General features: G+C 42.9%; 1 protein-coding gene across 1 annotated transcript in view; it reads right to left on the bottom strand.

Annotated features, from left to right (window-relative positions):
• Positions 1 to 8,905: 8,905 nt before the first annotated feature.
• Positions 8,906 to 18,846, bottom strand: part of LOC308300741 (uncharacterized protein) — a gene marked incomplete at its 3' end in the record, with an annotated part of 36,818 nt that continues 26,877 nt past the window's right edge. Inside the window, exons 12-16 of the mRNA XM_080744638.1 lie at positions 17,138 to 17,319; positions 15,791 to 15,893; positions 15,203 to 15,271; positions 9,739 to 9,852; positions 8,906 to 9,418 (exon numbers count right to left, since the gene is read on the bottom strand). Of these exons, the coding sequence (XP_080600764.1) occupies positions 8,906 to 9,418; positions 9,739 to 9,852; positions 15,203 to 15,271; positions 15,791 to 15,893; positions 17,138 to 17,319 (981 nt within the window). The remainder of the gene's footprint in view (positions 9,419 to 9,738; positions 9,853 to 15,202; positions 15,272 to 15,790; positions 15,894 to 17,137; positions 17,320 to 18,846) is intronic.

Genomic DNA, 18,846 nt, shown 5'->3' with positions numbered 1-18,846 from the left:
TTCTGCATCTAGCATGAGGCAAAATGTTTAACCAGCTCTGTGTGTGTGTGTGTGTGTGTGTGTGTGTGTGTGTGTGTGTGTGTGTGTGTGTGCAGGCAGGCGGGTGTGTGTGCAGGCGGGTGGGCGGGGGGGCTCGGGGGGGGGGGGGGGGACAGTATCTCTGTAGCCATTAAACGAAACGGGTTTCTTACATTGATGCTCCTACAGTACATCATGCAAGCACCAGTTAAAGTTACTTTCCATCCCTCATATACTGTGTGCACAGTGCACATCCCATAACCCACACACTGCACATCATTTGTAGTATACCTGATTGCAGACCGGAGCACGGGGCGGAGTGAACGCGGCAAGGGGAGTGAACGCGGCAAGGGGCGTAGTGAACGCGGCAAGGGGCGGAGGCGTTTGATTATTGTCCACGACATTGCAAGCGGCGCGAAGGCCAGCGGACCTTGGTCCTGCTCTTCGCCCCCGAGCGCCGCAGGCGCGAGTGGCCGCGAAGAGCGGGCCAGGGCCGCGCGGCCGGCGGAGCGCCGCGCGAGTTACGAAGCCGTGGTGAATGCAATCGTTAAACATAAACGGTAAGCGATAAACATCAGCATTGATGGCTGAATGGATAGCGTCGCCGACTTGAGTGCCAGAGATCACTAGTTCGAATCTCACCGTTGCCCCACTGCACACGTCACCGAAGCCCACGATAACCGCCGCGTTCACTACGCCCCTTGCCGCGGTCACTCCGCCCCGTGCCGTGGCCTGCAATCAGGTAAGGCTCCATCATTTTGGAGCTCATATCTTTGAACGGGTAAGGGCTAGTTAAGACTAAAAGGATAACAATACTTCATTAGTCATAAATGTAAACAGAGGTACAGTCAGACATTAAGGCTAAAAGGATAACACAATACTTTATCAGTCATAAATGTAAACAGAGGTACAGTCAGACATTAAGACTAAAAGGATAACACAATACTTTATCAGTCATTAATGTAAACAGAGGTACAGTCAGACATTAAGGCTAAAAGGATAACACAATACTTTATCAGTCATAAATGTAAACAGAGGTACAGTCAGACATTAAGACTAAAAGGATAACACAGTACTTTTGGCATTGATTCTGGAAATATATGTATGTAGGTAGGTAGGTAGGGTAGGTAGGTAGGTAGGCCTATGTATGTATGTATGTATGTATGTATGTATGTATGTATGTACTGTATGTATGTATGTATGTATGTATGTATGTATGTATGTATGTATGTATGTATGTATGTATGTATGTATATATATGTATGTATGTATGTATGTATGTATGTATGTATATACTGTATGGATGTATATGTATGTATGTATGTATGCTATGGAGGTGACTGGGATTTTTGAAGACCGTTGCTCTGAAATGGCTAGGATGTATGTATGTAGGTGTCCCCCTACAGCCAATGAGGGACCAGCATTCCTGGTGATGATGTCAGCAGAGTTTGGTATATAAGAGCACTCTTGGTAATGTCTTCATTAACGGGTGAAGACATCAGGGACATGAGACCAGTGAAGACATCAGGGACATGAGGCCAGCACCTTGTGGTGAAGACATCAGGGACATGAGACCAGCAGTGCACACCTCGTAGTGAAGACATCAGGGACATGAGACCAGCAGTGCACACCTCGTAGTGAAGACATCAGGGACATGAGACCAGCAGTGCACACCTCGTAGTGAAGACATCAGGGACATGAGACCAGCAGTGCACACCTCGTAGTGAAGACATCAGGGACATGAGACCAGCAGTGCACACCTCGTAGTGAAGACATCAGGGACATGAGACCAGCAGTGCACACCTCGTAGTGAAGACATCAGGGACATGAGACCAGCACCTCGTGGTGAAGACATCAGGGACATGAGGCCAGTGAAGACATCAGGGACATGAGGCCAGCAGTGCACACCTCGTGTTGAAGACATCAGGGACATTAGGCCAGCAGTGCACACCTCGTAGTGAAGACATCAGGGACATGAGACCAGCACCTCGTGGTGAAGACATCAGGGACATGAGACCAGCACCTCGTGGTGAAGTCATCAGGGACATGAGGCCAGTGAAGACATCAGGGACATGAGGCCAGCAGTGCACACCTCGTGTTGAAGACATCAGGGACATTAGGCCAGCACCTCGTGGTGAAGACATCAGGGACATGAGGCCAGCACCTCGTGGTGAAGACATCAGGGACATGAGACCAGCACCTCATGGTGAAGACATCAGGGACATGAGGCCAGCACCTCGTGGTGAAGACATCAGGGACATGAGACCAGTGAAGACATCAGGGACATGAGACCAGCACCTCGTAGTGAAGACATCAGGGACATGAGACCAGCACCTCGTGGTGAAGACATCAGGGACATGAGACCAGCACCTCGTGGTGAAGACATCAGGGACATGAGACCAGCACCTCGTGGTGAAGACATCAGGGACATGAGGCCAGCACCTCGTGGTGAAGACATCAGGGACATGAGGCCAGCACCTCGTGGTGAAGACATCAGGGACATGAGGCCAGCACCTCGTGGTGAAGACATCAGGGACATGAGACCAGCACCTCGTGGTGAAGACATCAGGGACATGAGGCCAACACCTCGTGGTGAAGACATCAGGGACATGAGGCCAGCACCTCGTGGTGAAGACATCAGGGACATGAGGCCAGCACCTTGTGGTGAAGACATCAGGGACATGAGGCCAGCACCTCGTGGTGAAGACATCAGGGACATGAGGCCAGCAGTGCACACCTTTGTGCGGTCAAAAAGTAGGCGGGCCATAAAGACATTAATATGTAAAGGCGGGCGGGCTGACAATCGGCGCCCAGTATCACAGTGTCACGCTGTAGACTGACAAGGCAGCAGCTACAGAAACACATTTGTGTTCATAGGACATCAGATGTCGGCCGCCGCTTGTGATTGGTTGAACCAGAGGCAAGCCAGCGCAACAGACTGACACTAACCCTAACCATATTATCACATCGCTATGCTCTAGAGTGTTAAGTATGGCCATATTATCAGTTATCACTACAGCTATGCTCTAGAGTGTTAAGTATGGCCATATTATCAGTTATCACTACAGCTATGCTCTAGAGTGTTAAGGTCATATTATCAGTTATCACTACAGCTATGCTCTAGAGTGTTAAGTATGGTCATATTATCAGTTAGCAGTACAGATATGCTCTAGAGTGTTAAGTATGGCCATATTATCAGTTATCACTACAGCTATGCTCTAGAGTGTTAAGTATGGTCATATTATCAGTTATCACTACAGCTATGTTCTAGAGTGTTAAGTATGGTCATATTATCAGTTATCACTACAGCTATGTTCTAGAGTGTTAAGTATGGTCATATTATCAGTTATCACTACAGCTATGCTCTAGAGTGTTAAGTATGGCCATATTATCAGTTATCACTACAGAGTGTTAAGTATGGTCATATTATCAGTTATCATTACAGCTATGCTCTAGAGTGTTAAGTATGGTCATATTATCAGTTATCACTACAGCTATGTTCTAGATCTAGAGTGTTAAGTATGGTCATATTATCAGTTATCACTACAGCTATGTTCTAGAGTGTTAAGTATGGTCATATTATCAGTTATCACTACAGCTATGTTCTAGAGTGTTAAGTATGGTCATATTATCAGTTATCACTACAGCTATGTTCTAGAGTGTTAAGTATGGTCATATTATCAGTTATCACTACAGCTATGTTCTAGAGTGTTAAGTATGGTCATATTATCAGTTATCACTACAGCTATGCTCTAGAGTGTTAAGTATGGTCATATTATCAGTTATCACTACAGCTATGCTCTAGAGTGTTAAGTATGGTCATATTATCAGTTATCACTACAGCTATGTTCTAGAGTGTTAAGTATGGTCATATTATCAGTTAGCAGTACAGATCTGCTCTAGAGTGTTAAGTATGGTCATATTATCAGTTATCACTACAGCTATGCTCTAGAGTGTTAAGTATGGTCATATTATCAGTTAGCAGTACAGATATGCTCTAGAGTGTTAAGTATGGTCATATTATCAGTTATCACTACAGCTATGCTCTAGAGTGTTAAGTATGGTCATATTATCAGTTAGCAGTACAGATATGCTCTAGAGTGTTAAGTCAGTTAGCAGTACAGATATGCTCTAGAGTGTTAAGTATGGCCATATTATCAGTTATCACTACAGCTATGTTCTAGAGTGTTAAGTATGGTCATATTATCAGTTATCACTACAGCTATGCTCTAGAGTGTTAAGTATGGTCATATTATCAGTTAGCAGTACAGATATGCTCTAGAGTGTTAAGTATGGTCATATTATCAGTTAGCAGTACAGATATGCTCTAGAGTGTTAAGTATGGTCATATTATCAGTTATCACTACAGCTATGCTCTAGAGTGTTAAGTATGGTCATATTATCAGTTAGCAGTACAGATATGCTCTAGAGTGTTAAGTATGGTCATATTATCAGTTAGCAGTACAGATATGCTCTAGAGTGTTAAGTATGGTCATATTATCAGTTAGCAGTACAGATATGCTCTAGAGCAGTGGTGGGCAACTTTGATGCTGGTGAGGACCACTATATCTCCACCTTCACTCCAGAGGACCACTATATCTCCACCTTCACTCCAGAGGACCACTATATCTCCACCTTCACTCCAGAGGACCACTATATCTCCACCTTCACTCCAGAGGACCACTATATCTCCACCTTCACTCCAGAGGACCACTATATCTCCACCTTCACTCCAGAGGACCACTATATCTCCACCTTCACTCCAGAGGGCCACATTGCATATTGCTACGTCCTACTTTGTCATTCTAGTATCTCATACAAAAGAAGCAAAAATAGCAGATCTACAAGCTCAAAACGCATCGCAGCGTTTTGAGCTTGTAGATCGGCTATTTTTGCTTCTTTTGAATTGGAATCCTGAATTCTTTTTTGTTGTTTTTGAATTGGAATCCTGAAATGAAACAGTTTTATCTAATTTCAAAGGCATTTAGTTATATACTCGTTGTTGTTTGCTAACTTGTTAAATTTGTTGTTGTTAACTTTATGAACCTAAATACAAATACATTGTAATACTACTATACTTGTTATTAAGCTACTAATATAGACTGATGGAATTAAAGCGGGTCATGTTTGGAATAATCGTAACAGCTGAAATCAATAATATATCAGTATTCCAGTATTAACCTACGGGCCGCATTAAGTGAAGGTGGGGGCCGCATGTGGCCCCCGGGCCGCCAGTTGCCCATGTATGCTCTAGAGTGTTAAGTATGGCCTTATTATCACTACAGATATGCTCTAGAGTGTTAAGTATGGCCTTATTATCACTACAGATATGCTCTAAAAGTGTGAAAAACATTTTGATTTCATTTGGACTTTAATATCAGTGTCTTGCCCAAGGACACTTTGATGCAGAATCAAAGCGGGAACCTTCCGACATGACAGTAAATATACAGATCTTCATGCCTCTTTCTGTTTGTTTATATATACAGATCAATAATGTTTGTTTATATATACAGATCAATTAGCCCTATTCACGACCCGCCCACCCAGCAAATTTCTCAGCATCCCCCGGGTGCTGACATCAATTTAGAAGGGGAAACTATAACAGAAATAGCTGGACTTAAAGCCAACAAATCATTATTTCGAACGGTAAAGTAAATTATGCTTTGTGCCTTTTACTATCTTGTGTTCTTGATCATGCTAGCCGTATTGTATACTTTACTATTCGGAAATTGCATTAAATGTGTGATTTCTGTGTTAACTCTATGGGCTTATAGTAGGATTTTCCCCTTCAAAATGTGACTTCAGCACCCGGGGGATGCTGAGTGGGCAGGCCGTGAATAGGGCTAATATATACAGATCAATAAATACAGATCAATAAATACAGATCAATATATACAGATCAATAAATACAGATCAATATATACAGATCAATAAATACAGATCAATATATACAGATCAATATATACAGATCAATAAATACAGATCAATATATACAGATCAATATATACAGATCAATACATGCATGATGGAATTCATGTTGAGAAACACTAGGGGGCGCAGCAGAACCCACTTTGACAAACAATGGTAAAACTTTATTTAAATGTATGGATCGACACACAACTTTGTTTAAATGTATAGGCACACAACTTTATTTAAAGGTGTAGATAAACAAGAGACAACATAAATGCTCACTTGTAGCTTATTTTTGCATATTTATCTTTAGTGCCCTTTGACCCCTGAACCCTAACACACTAATCACAAATACAGTCAATATAATGTGACTGTCAATCAAAAATGTAAACACTTTTATGCCAATAATACTAATTTTATTTCAATGTGTGTGAAATACAATAAAATACAAATACTACACATCTCTGTGGTCAGGCACAAACCAGCTACGTCCAAAAACCTTTCAGGAAAACAAAGCTAAAGGTCGCTATGGCGACTATATACATGTGTTCTTATATTATCATCACTTTACCCACATACAGCTCAATGGAGTTAGGAGGTTTTTATATTATCATCACTTTACCCACATACAGCTCAATGGAGTTAGGAGGTTTTTATATTATCATCACTTTACCCACATACAGCTCAATGGAGTTAGGAGGTTTTATATTATCACCTCTTTACCCACATACAGCTCAATGGAGTTAGGAGGTTTTAATATTATCATCACTTTACCCACATACAGCTCAATGGAGTTAGGAGGTTTTATATTATCATCACTTTACCCACATACAGCTCAATGGAGTTAGGAGGTTTTTATATTATCATCTCTTTACCCACATACAGCTCGCGAGTTTAGAAACTCTAGGCTTGCAAAGGGAAGGAGCGCTCGTTTTCAGTTATTGTCCACGGCATTGCAAGCGGCGCGAAGGCCAGCGGACCTTGGTCCTGCTCTTCGCCCCCGAGCGCCGCAGGCGCGAGTGGCCGCGAAGAGCGGGCCAGGGCCGCGCGGCCGGCGGAGCGCCGCGCGAGTTACGAAGCCGTGGTGAATGCAATCGTTCTATTTATGCCCAGGCCGTAAGGCCTGGGCAAGCGCACGATAAACGCAATGATAATTGGGTTTTGGTGCACCTCGCGCGGTCCAAGTGACTACAACGGAGCGCTCCCAACCTCCGGTTCAGCCAATCACAAGCTTCAAAAATGAGTGCGGGGCGTGGTTTCCCTTAGCAAGCCTAGAGTCTCTAAACTCGCATACAGCTCAATGGCATTAGGAGGTTTTATATTATCATCTCTTTACCCACATACAGCTCAATGGAGTTAGGAGGTTTTTATATTATCATCTCTTTGCCCACATACAGCTCAATGGAGTTAGGAGGTTTTATATTATCATCTCTTTACCCACATACAGCTCAATGGAGTTAGGAGGTTTTTATATTATCATCTCTTTGCCCACATACAGCTCAATGGAGTTAGGAGGTTTTATATTATCATCTCTTTACCCACATACAGCTCAATGGAGTTAGGAGGTTTTTATATTATCATCTCTTTGCCCACATACAGCTCAATGGAGTTAGGAGGTTTTATATTATCATCTCTTTACCCACATACAGCTCAATGGAGTTAGGAGGTTTTTATATTATCATCTCTTTGCCCACATACAGCTCAATGGAGTTAGGAGGTTTTATATTATCATCTCTTTACCCACATAAAGCTCAATGGAGTTAGGAGGTTTTATATTATCATCTCTTTACCCACATACAGCTCAATGGAGTTAGGAGGTTTTATATTATCATCTCTTTACCCACATACAGCTCAATGGAGTTAGGAGGTTTTATATTATCATCACTTTACACAAGTGGAGTAACGCACCCTAAAGCCCACACAGATGTAAAGGCTATTCAATAAAAAACGATTTATGTTCAATAACCTGATTTATGTTCAATAAACTGATTTATGTTCAATAAACTGATTTGTTAAAATAAATAAAACTAAGTTGATAGTTGGTTTCTGCCTGACAGTGACAATATACATTTATATATCTTTTTTTCCACATAAAACAATACAGGAATAATACCGTTTAATACACAACTGTGGTTTCTTTGGTTTGTTGTGAGCAGAGCTGTTTGTCAGTAATATAACATAAATAAACAAATGAATTAACTAACGAACTGAATGGAATTCTCTCTGAGAAGTAATGAATGATAATAATAAAGAAGTGTGGAAAACCTCTTTTTTTAAACAGAATAAATGTATAAAAACAGAAACAGAGATGATTCACGTCCATCCAATGAAGTGTTTGTAAAACTCTTCCCTTCTTCTACCGAGCACCGTGGGCTTGTACATCTACTGAGAGGTACCATCTCTGTGGGCTTGTACATCTACTGAGCGGTACCATCTCTGTGGGCTTGTACATCTACTGAGAGGTACCATCTCTGTGGGCTTGTACATCTACTGAGAGGTACCATCTCTGTGGGCTTGTACATCTACTGAGAGGTACCATCTCTGTGGGCTTGTACATCTACTGAGCGGTACCATCTCTGTGGGCTTGTACATCTACTGAGAGGTACCATCTCTGTGGGCTTGTACATCTACTGAGCGGTACCATCTCTGTGGGCTTGTACATCTACTGAGAGGTACCATCTCTGTGGGCTTGTACATGCCCACAGAGATGGTGGGCATGCTTGTACATTAGGTTAGGTTGGGTTAGGTTAAGGTCACTCAGTGTCCGGTCGGCTCCTCTTGGCTGGGTTAGGGTTGGGTTGGGTTGAGTTGGGTTAGGGTAGGGTTGGGTAGGCTTGGGTTGGGTTGGGTTAAGGTGTGTCCGGTCGGCTCCTCTTGGCTGTGTTAGGTTAAGTTGGGTTGGGTTTAGGTTGGGTTGGGATTAGGTTGGGTTAGGGTAGGTTGGGTTGGGTTTAGGTTGGGTTAGGTTAGGGTTGGGTTAAGGTGTGTCCGGTCGGCTCCTCTTGGCAGGAGCCACTGTGTCCAGAAGTTCTCGTAATCGTTTTCGTGTTTCTTTCAGTTTCGACTCGTCAGCGGTTTGTCCTGCTGCTGCCTTAGGCTCCTCCCCCCCCACTGGCCCCTCCCCCTCTGTGTGAATGACCTCTGACCCCTCCTCTGTGTGACGGTCACCAGGGGTCGTGACCTTTGACCCCTCCTCTGTGTGAAGGTCATCAGGGGTCGTGACCTTTGACCCCTCCTCTATGTGAAGGTCACCAGGGGTCATGACCTTTGACCCCTCCTCTGTGTGAAGGTCATCAGGGGTCGTGACCTTTGACCCCTCCTCTGTGTGAAGGTCATCAGGGGTCGTGACCTTTGACCCATCTGTGTGAAGGTCACCAGGGGTCGTGACCTTGCCAGGACTTTGCAGCAGAGAAGGATGAAGGTCTGAGCGAAACGTTTCAACCAGTTTCACCTGGAAAACTTCCTGAAGCTGCAGGGAGGTCTGGAAATCCTGCTGAGAAAACATATTCATTATTATTATTACTATCATTATACTCATTATTATAATGTTATGTATTACAGTGTGTAGTTATAGTTGTGTACATGTTATAATGAGTGTGTATTACAGTGTGTAGTAATAGTTGTGTACATGTTATAATGAGTGTGTATTACAGTGTGTAGTAATAGTTGTGTACATGTTATAATGAGTGTGTATTACAGTGTGTAGTAATAGTTGTGTACATGTTATAATGAGTGTGCATTACAGTGTGCATTACAGTGTGTAGTTATAGTTGTGTACATGTTATAATGAGTGTGCATTACAGTGTGTACCTCCATAGCATCAAACAGCGTCCAGACGTCAGAAACGAACTCAGCAGCAGTACGATACGGAGGAGAACGATGGAGAGAAAGACGATGCTGGAGACGATGAAGCTTCTGGAACATCTGGAAATGATAAGATTATTATTATTATTATTAACTAGAAAAGAAAATTTCTAAGAAATTTTAAGTGTGCCTGCAGCTCGCTAAGTGTGTGCAACCTTGTGTAGCGGTTGGTGTTAGCATTAGCGTTATATTAGCGCTAGATTTTTTAACATTATCATTTTTTGCATTAGCTTTAACATTATCAACTGTACGACAAACGGTTCATGAGATATAGAGGCACTTCCTGTTTGGCGAAGGGCACTTCCTGTTTGGTGAAGGAAGCATCAATTAAGGTTAAGGACTCTTAATCAAGTCATAATGCACCACCCTCGCGTCTGCACGACAAACGGTTGGTGAGATATAGGGTCACTTCCTGTTTGGTGAGGGGCACTTCCTGTTTGGCCAAATAGGCCCCAATTAAGGTTAAAGGACCTACACCATGAATTTTCACTTTTTCTATTTTAACTCATTGACTGCCAAGGCACAAGTTTCACGAGTTATTACAGTACTCCCAGGCTGCCACAGCCCGAGTTTCCCGAGTTGGAAGCCATTTTGAAAAAAAAAAAAAAAAAAAAAAAAGGAAAAATTCAAAATTTTTTTTTATAAAAAAAATTCTAAAAATGCCTCAAATGTATTAGGCATGATCGCAATTGCGAAATTGCATGTTTAGCCCCATAAACACATCTTTCAAAATGTCAAAAATGGCTGTTTTGTCTGACTTTGAAGGCTTGTATCTCATGAATGCCTGAACGGATTTCCAAGCGGATTTTTTTGTTTGAAAGCTGTTAAAAAGTACTACACATATGGTGCATGATCTAGGCATGGGCGTGCACGATCCGTGCACTAAAAATTGATCCGTGCACTAGAAATTTAGGAAGGTGGCAGTGTTTGTTTTGTCTGACTTTGAAGGCTTCTATCTCATGAATGCCTGAACGGATTTCCAAGCGGATTTGTTTGTTTGAAAGCTGTTAAAAAGTACTACACATATGGTGCATATATGGTGCATGGGCGTGCACGATCCGTGCACTAAAAATTGATCCGTGCACTAGAAATTTAGGAACGTGGCATCCTGGTACTTGGCGGCCATCTTGAAAAGGGCATTCAATGAGTTAAATCCTTTTTTTGGGGTCCCACTGGCACCTTCTATCCTCACAAAGTCCTATTTCTGACCGTTGTGTCTTTCTCTGGTTTTGGGCAGACAGAGATGAAAAGCTTTCCACGGGTTCTCAGAACAGTGCTGTTCTGAGAGTTGACGAGAGTGACGTCACTCTCGTTTCCCGTTTTTTTTTTCAGTCAAAAAAAATTTTTTTTTTCAAAATGTTTTTTTTTTCAAAACTTTTTTTTTTCAAAACTTTTTTTTTTTCAAAAAAAATGCAATGCAGAGTAAAAAAACATTTTTTTTCAATTTTTTTTTTCAAAAACTTTTTTTTTCAAAACTTTCTTTTTTCAAAAAACTTTTTTTTTTCAAAAAACTTTTTTTTTTTCTGGAAAAACCCCACTAGATGCGCCCCTGAGCAAACAGAGGCCGTTTTGGTATTGCAGCTGGGTTAGGGTTTTTTTTCCAAATTTTTTTTTTCAAAACTTCAAAAAAAAAAATTCAATTTTTTTTTTTTTCAAAAAAATTTTTTTTTTTCAAAAAACTTTTTTTTTTCAAAAACTTTTTTTTTCAAAACTTTCTTTTTTCAAAAAACTTTTTTCAAAAAACTTTTTTTTTTCAAAAACTTTTTTTCAAAAAACTTTTTTTTTGAAAAAAAACCCTAACCCTAACCCTAACCCTAACCCTAACCCTTTTTTTTTTTCTGGAAAAACCCCACTAGATGCGCCCCTGAGCAAACAGAGGCCGTTTTGGTATTGCAGCTGGAGAGCCTCATTATAGTAGAGCTAGAACAAACAAAAAGAATGGTCAGAGTGTTTGTTGAGGGTTAAAACCTGTCAAGACTCAATTTTGAGCATATATTTATACAAAAAATATAGTTTTAAAAGCATGGTGTAGGCCCTTTAAGGACTCTTAATCAAGTCATAATGCACCACCCTCGCGTCTGTACGAAAAACGGTTCGTGAGATATAGGGGCACTTCCTGTTTGGTGAGGGGAACTTCCTGTTTGGCGAAATAGGCCCCAATTAAGGTTAAGGACTCTTAATCCAGTCATTTGACGCCACCCACGCGTCTGTACGACAAACGGTACATGAGATATAGGGTCACTTCCTGTTTGGTGAGGGGCACTTCCTGTTTGGCGAAATAGACCCCTATTAAGGTTAAGGACTCTTAATCAAGTCATTTAATGCCACCCACGAGTCTGTACGACAAAAGGTTCATGAGATAAAGGGTCACTTCCTGTTTGGTGAGGGCAACTTCCTGTTTGGCGAAATAGGCCCCAATTCAGGTTAAGGACTCTTCATCAAGTCATTTGACGCCACCCACGAGTCTGTACGACAAACGGTTCATGAGATAAAGGGTCACTTCCTGTTTGGTGAGGGGCACTTCCTGTTTGGCGAAATAGGCCCCGATTAGGGTTAAGGTAGTCTCGCGTAGCCAGACAACTATTCCACAATCTCCGAATGCTATATAGAGTCTGGAACAGCAGCTCCCGAACGGCGAGTATCGGAAGTAGCCACTGCTGCACTGAACTGTAGTCCCATTGGAAACATAACAGAAACACAATAGCTCAGACAAAGTAATTCGAGCTGCCTATTATTGTTATGAGTGTATAGTTTAAGAAACGTTTGAAAACATCATGAAGGTGACACCAATAACACCAGAGAAAGCCAAAATAAAGCCCCCAGAAATGTTGAAAGGAGACATAACGCTTCCAGTAGGACATGTTATTGCTACTGCACCAAGGGAGCGGTTGCGTCACATCCGCTTTATCTCGCACTCACCGTTTCTATTTCCGTCTGCCAGACTGTATGCTGGGAGCATTTGACCAAATCGCGGAGGCAACAGTCTGGCCACGCGAGACTAGGGTTAAGGACTCTTAATCAAGTCATATAACAACACCCACGAGTCTGTACGACAAACGGTTCATGAGATAGAAGCACTTCCTGTTTGGCGAAAGGCACTTCCTGTTTGGTGAAGGAAGCATCAATTAAGGTTAAGGACTCTTAATCAAGTCATATGACACCACCCACGCGTCTGTACAACAAACGGTTGGTGAGATATAGGTTCACTTCCTGTTTGGTGAGGGGCACTTTCTGTTTGGCCAAATAGGCCCCAATTAAGGTTAAGGACTCTTAATCAAGTCATTTGACGCCACCCACGCGTCTGTACGACAAACGGTTCATGAGATAAAGGGTCACTTCCTGTTTGGTGAGGGCAACTTCCTGTTTGGTGAAATAGGCCCCAATTCAGGTTAAGGACTCTTAATCAAGTCATTTGATGCCACCCACGAGTCTGTACGACAAACTGTTCATGAGATAAAGGGTCACTTCCTGTTTGGTGAGGGGCACTTCCTGTTTGGCGAAATAGGCCCCAATTAAGGTTAAGGACTCTTAATCAAGTCATATGACACCACCCACGCGTATGTACGACAAACGGTTCAAGAGATATAGAGGCACTTCCTGTTTGGCGAAGGGCACTTCCTGTTACAGAGGGGGCGGGGCTTAATCAATTACAGCTCATCCCTATTGGCCGGAAAAAGACCAAAGTTTTTTGGTGCGTTTTAAAGTTTAAATGGTGTTGCTAGGCAAAGGTATGTCAGAGTAATGTGGGGCCAAAGTTTCTGGGTCCCCCCCCCCCCGAAGCCCCCATTCAAAGTCAATGGTGTTTTTTCACATTTTGATATATATATTGCGGCGGTGGCGTAAATCGTGCGGTAGTTATTAAGTGCCGAAATTTCCCCCATTCTAAGTCAATGGGGTTTTTGGGCATCGTTTTTTGCGAATTACGTGTTATCATTATGTTTTGCCATTGCATTGCATGGCAGGCACAATTAAGTGTGCCTGCCATGCAATGCAATGGCAAAACACTTATTGTAATCCGCCATACTTAAGTCAGTAAGTCAGTAATGTTCTTGCAAATTTCGGCACAAAGTCTTTTTCCGGCCAATAAGGATGAGCTGTAATTGAAATAGACCCGCCCCCTCTGTATTCCTATTGGCTGGGTTTTAAACAGCCACTACTCCAGTTCACAGCATGGTACTGTCTTGAAACTTGGTGTCTGGACTTAAACGGCCAATAGGGACTTATTACTTAAGCCCCGCCCCCTCTTAAGCCCCGCCCCTATCTTCCTATTGGCTTAGCTTTAAACAGCTTTATGCTTTAAACAGCATGGTACCGTCTCGAAACTCGCTGTGTGTACTTACAAGGCAAGTAGGAACTATCTGTAAATGCTTAAGCCCCGCCCCCTCTGCCTTCCTATTGGCTGGGCTTTAAACAGCCATGTCTCCACTTCCCAACACGTTACTGGTCTCAAATGCAAATGTTAACAAATGCTAATACTAACATATGCTAATGCTAACAATATGCTAACACATGCTAATGCTAACAAATGCTAACAAACGCAAATGCTAATGCTAACATATGCTGATAGATGGATAGATGGATGGATGGATGGATAGATGGATAGATGGATGGATGGATGGATGGATGGATGGATGAACTGACCTGGTCCCCGTGCGTCCAGGTGTTAATAACATAGATAGATAGGTAGGTAGTTAGGTAGTTAGGTAGATCACCTGGTCACCATGTGTCCAGGTGTTAATAACATACATAGATAGGTAGGTAGGTAGGTAGGTAGGTAGGTAGGTAGGTAGGTAGGTAGGTAGGTAGATAGGTAGGTAGGTAGGTAGGTAGGTACCTGGTCACCATGTGTCCAGGTGTTAATAACATACATAGATAGGTAGGTAGGTAGGTAGGTAGGTAGGTAGGTAGGTAGGTAGGTAGATAGATAGGTAGGTAGGTAGGTAGGTAGGTACCTGGTCACCATGTGTCCAGGTGTTAATAACATACATAGATAGGTAGGTAGGTAGGTAGGTAGGTAGGTAGGTAGGTAGGTAGGTAGGTAGGTAGGTAGATAGGTAGGTAGGTAGGTAGGTAGGTACCTGGTCACCATGTGTCCAGGTGTTAATAACATACATAGATAGGTAGGTAGGTAGGTAGGTAGGTAGGTAGGTAGGTAGGTAGATAGGTAGGTAGGTAGGTAGGTAGGTAGGTAGGTAGGTAGGTAGATAGGTAGATAGGTAGATAGGTAGGTAGGTACCTGGTCACCATGTGTCCAGGTGTTAATAACATACATAGATAGGTAGGTAGATAGGTAGATAGGTAGGTAGGTAGGTAGGTAGGTAGGTAGGTAGATAGGTAGATAGGTAGGTAGATAGGTAGATAGGTAGGTAGGTAGGTAGGTAGGTAGATAGGTAGGTAGGTAGGTAGGTACCTGGTCACCATGTGTCCAGGTGTGTGTGGAGATCTCACAGGTCAGGAAGAGGAGCAGGTGTTCACATTTCTGAGAAACACAAAACTGACCGTTAAACTTTATTCACAAACTGACCGTTTACAACTTTATCTAAAAACTGACTGTTAGTATTTTCACAAAGTATTTAGGCATAAGGGGAATAAGGCATATTCCCAGACAAACAGGCAGGCAGGCAGGCAGGCAGGCAGGCAGGCAGGCAGACAGACAGACAGACAGACAGAAATACAGACAGGCAGGCAGGCAGGCAGGCAGACAGACAGACAGACAGACAGACAGACAGACAGACAGACAGACAGACAGACAGACAGACAGACAGACAGACAGACAGACAGACAGACAGACAGACAGACAGACAGGCAGGCAGGCAGGCAGGCAGGCAGGCAGGCAGGCAGGCAGACAGACAGACAGACAGACAGACAGACAGACAGACAGGCAGGCAGGCAGGCAGGCAGGCAGGCAGGCAGGCAGGCAGGCAGGCAGGCAGGCAGGCAGGCAGGCAGACAGACAGACAGACAGACAGACAGACAGACAGACAGACAGATGTCTCACCCTCTGGTCCATCAAAGACAGACAGGTGGTTTTCTGTCTCTCGTTCCAGAACGGGTCGATGGAGTCTGAAAGGTCCTGACACAACGAGCAACTCCATTCTGACCTATCACAGCACAGATACACGATGATGTCATACATTCTGACCTATCACAGCACAGATACATGATGATGTCATACATTCTGACCTATCACTGCACAGATACATTGTGATGGCATATATTCTGACCTATCACAGCACAGATACATGATGATGTCATACATTCTGACCTATCACAGCACAGATACACGATGATGTCATACATTCTGACCTATCACAGCACAGATACATGATGATGTCATACATTCTGACCTATCACTGCACAGATACATGATGATGTCATACATTCTTGACCTATCACTGCACAGATACATATATATAGCTGGGAGGTGACAGTCTTACCATATAGATGGTCCTATAGCTGGGAGGTGACAGTCTTACCATATAGATGGTCCTATAGCTGGGAGGTGACAGTATGATCTTACCATATAGATGGTCCTATAGCTGGGAGGTGACAGTCTTACCATATAGATGGTCCTATAGCTGGGAGGTGACAGTATGATCTTACCATATAGATGGTCCTATAGCTGGGAGGTGACGGTCTTACCATATAGATGGTCCTATAGCTGGGAGGTGACAGTCTTACCATATAGATGGTCCTATAGCTGGGAGGTGACAGTATGATCTTACCATATAGATGGTCCTATAGCTGGGAGGTGACAGTCTTACCATATAGAGGGTCCTATAGCTGGGAGGTGACAGTCTTACCATATAGATGGTCCTATAGCTGGGAGGTGACAGTCTTACCATATTGATGGTCCTATAGCTGGGAGGTGACAGTATGATCTTACCATATAGATGGTTCTATAGCTGGGAGGTGACAGTCTTACCATATAGATGGTCCTATAGCTGGGAGGTGACAGTCTTACCATATAGATGGTCCTATAGCTGGGAGGTGACATTCTTACCATATAGATGGTCCTATAGCTGGGAGGTGACAGTATGATCTTACCATATAGATGGTCCTATAGCTGGGAGGTGACAGTCTTACCATATAGAGGGTCCTATAGCTGGGAGGTGACAGTCTTACCATATAGATGGTCCTATAGCTGGGAGGTGACAGTATGATCTTACCATATAGATGGTCCTATAGCTGGGAGGTGACAGTATGATCTTACCATATAGATGGTCCTATAGCTGGGAGGTGACAGTATGATCTTACCATATAGATGGTCCTATAGCTGGGATGTGACAGTATGATCTTACCATATAGATGGTCCTATAGCTAGGAGGTGACAGTATGATCTTACCATATAGATGGTCCTATAGCTGGGATGTGACAGTCTCGGTGAAAGCCTTTCCCACAGCTCCCACAGATGATGGAGCTGTGGGGTGATTGACAGGCGGCACAAAGAACGAACTGCAGCTGAGGGGGCGTGTCCGGACAGTCCAAGGGCTCCATGAGGTCACTGTTACCATGGTTACCATCAGACTGTAACAAATGGGGCGAAAAAAACATACATTTACCATACATTTACCATACATACATAGACAGGTGAAAACTCACCTTTCAGGAGGCCAGAGAAGGAGGTAGTTATCACTTCTCCCATAGACAGGTGAAAACTCACCTTTCAGGAGGCCAGAGAAGGAGGTAGTTATCACTTCTCCCATAGACAGGTGAAAACCCACCTTTCAGGAGGCCATAGACAGGTGAAAACCCACCTTTCAGGAGGCCAGAGAAGGAGGTAGTTATCACTTCTCCCATAGACAGGTGAAAACTCACCTTTCAGGAGGCCAGAGAAGGAGGTAGTTATCACTTCTCCCATAGACAGGTGAAAACTCACCTTTCAGGAGGCCAGAGAAGGAGGTAGTTATCACTTCTCCCATAGACAGGTGAAAACCCACCTTTCAGGAGGCCATAGACAGGTGAAAACCCACCTTTCAGGAGGCCAGAGAAGGAGGTAGTTATCACTTCTCCCATAGACAGGTGAAAACTCACCTTTCAGGAGGCCAGAGAAGGAGGTAGTTATCACTTCTCCCATAGACAGGTGAAAACTCACCTTTCAGGAGGCCAGAGAAGGAGGTAGTTATCACTTCTCCCATAGACAGGTGAAAACTCACCTTTCAGGAGGCTAGAGAAGGAGGTAGTTATCACTTCTCCCATAGACAGGCCAGAAGTGAGCACCCCCACCCCTTGTTTCCCCCATCTGCACATAGTGTTTTTTATAACTGCGATATTATATTATCTTTTCTTGATATTTATTATGATCATGAATTAAATACTGAGGGCTTCCAACGTAAAAAGGACCGTAAAAAGTCTTATTTGGGATGTTCCTTTTAGGCAGGGTGTTTAACTGTACTTGTACTGTACTACATTTCTATTGTATTGACTATACTTGAACCGTTCTCCATTTTTGTCTAATAAAATAATCAATCAATCAATCAAAACAAATACTTAGTTTCTAGCTGCATTGTAAAATACGATACGGCACAAAGCTAAACGGTACAATATTTTGCTTTTGCATATTGATATAGTAGATCATTGTAAATTAAAATCGATTCTTAAACTCATGTTTATCTACTTCTCATATTTAACTTAATATTTCATGTTAACAGTTCTACTGCCAGATTTATTATTTATTTATTGGTGCCAGCAAAAAGCAGCTTACCTTTGCGATGTTAAAGAAAATGATCTATTAATTATTTCCAAACTTTTTTTTCATTGGATGTATTATATTTGTACTTTAGCCAAGCTGGCGGCAGAGGGCAGCCTTATGCAAAGAATGAATGTGAATTGGGCCGCGCCGCTTGCAGTCCATTCAGAGCATAGAAATGCATTTCTAGATCAGATCCACAGAAAACAGCCAGGAAGTGATTTGGGACTCCATTATTGTTTACGTGCAGTGGATTTTTGAGAGCAGTGGTTACGGGAGATGTTTTTACTGTACACGGCGGCGCGACCAGTTATCAGCTTACAGTCATCAAACAAGGTAAAAAGAACGAGCCGTATTGGCAGCGC

Source organism: Nannobrachium achirus (genome assembly GCF_963921795.1).
Source record: "Nannobrachium achirus genome assembly, chromosome: 2".
NCBI classification, from domain to species: Eukaryota; Metazoa; Chordata; class Actinopteri; order Myctophiformes; family Myctophidae; genus Nannobrachium; species Nannobrachium achirus.
Note: the sequence above shows the minus strand (reverse complement) of the source record. Positions and strands in the feature narration are given on the sequence as shown.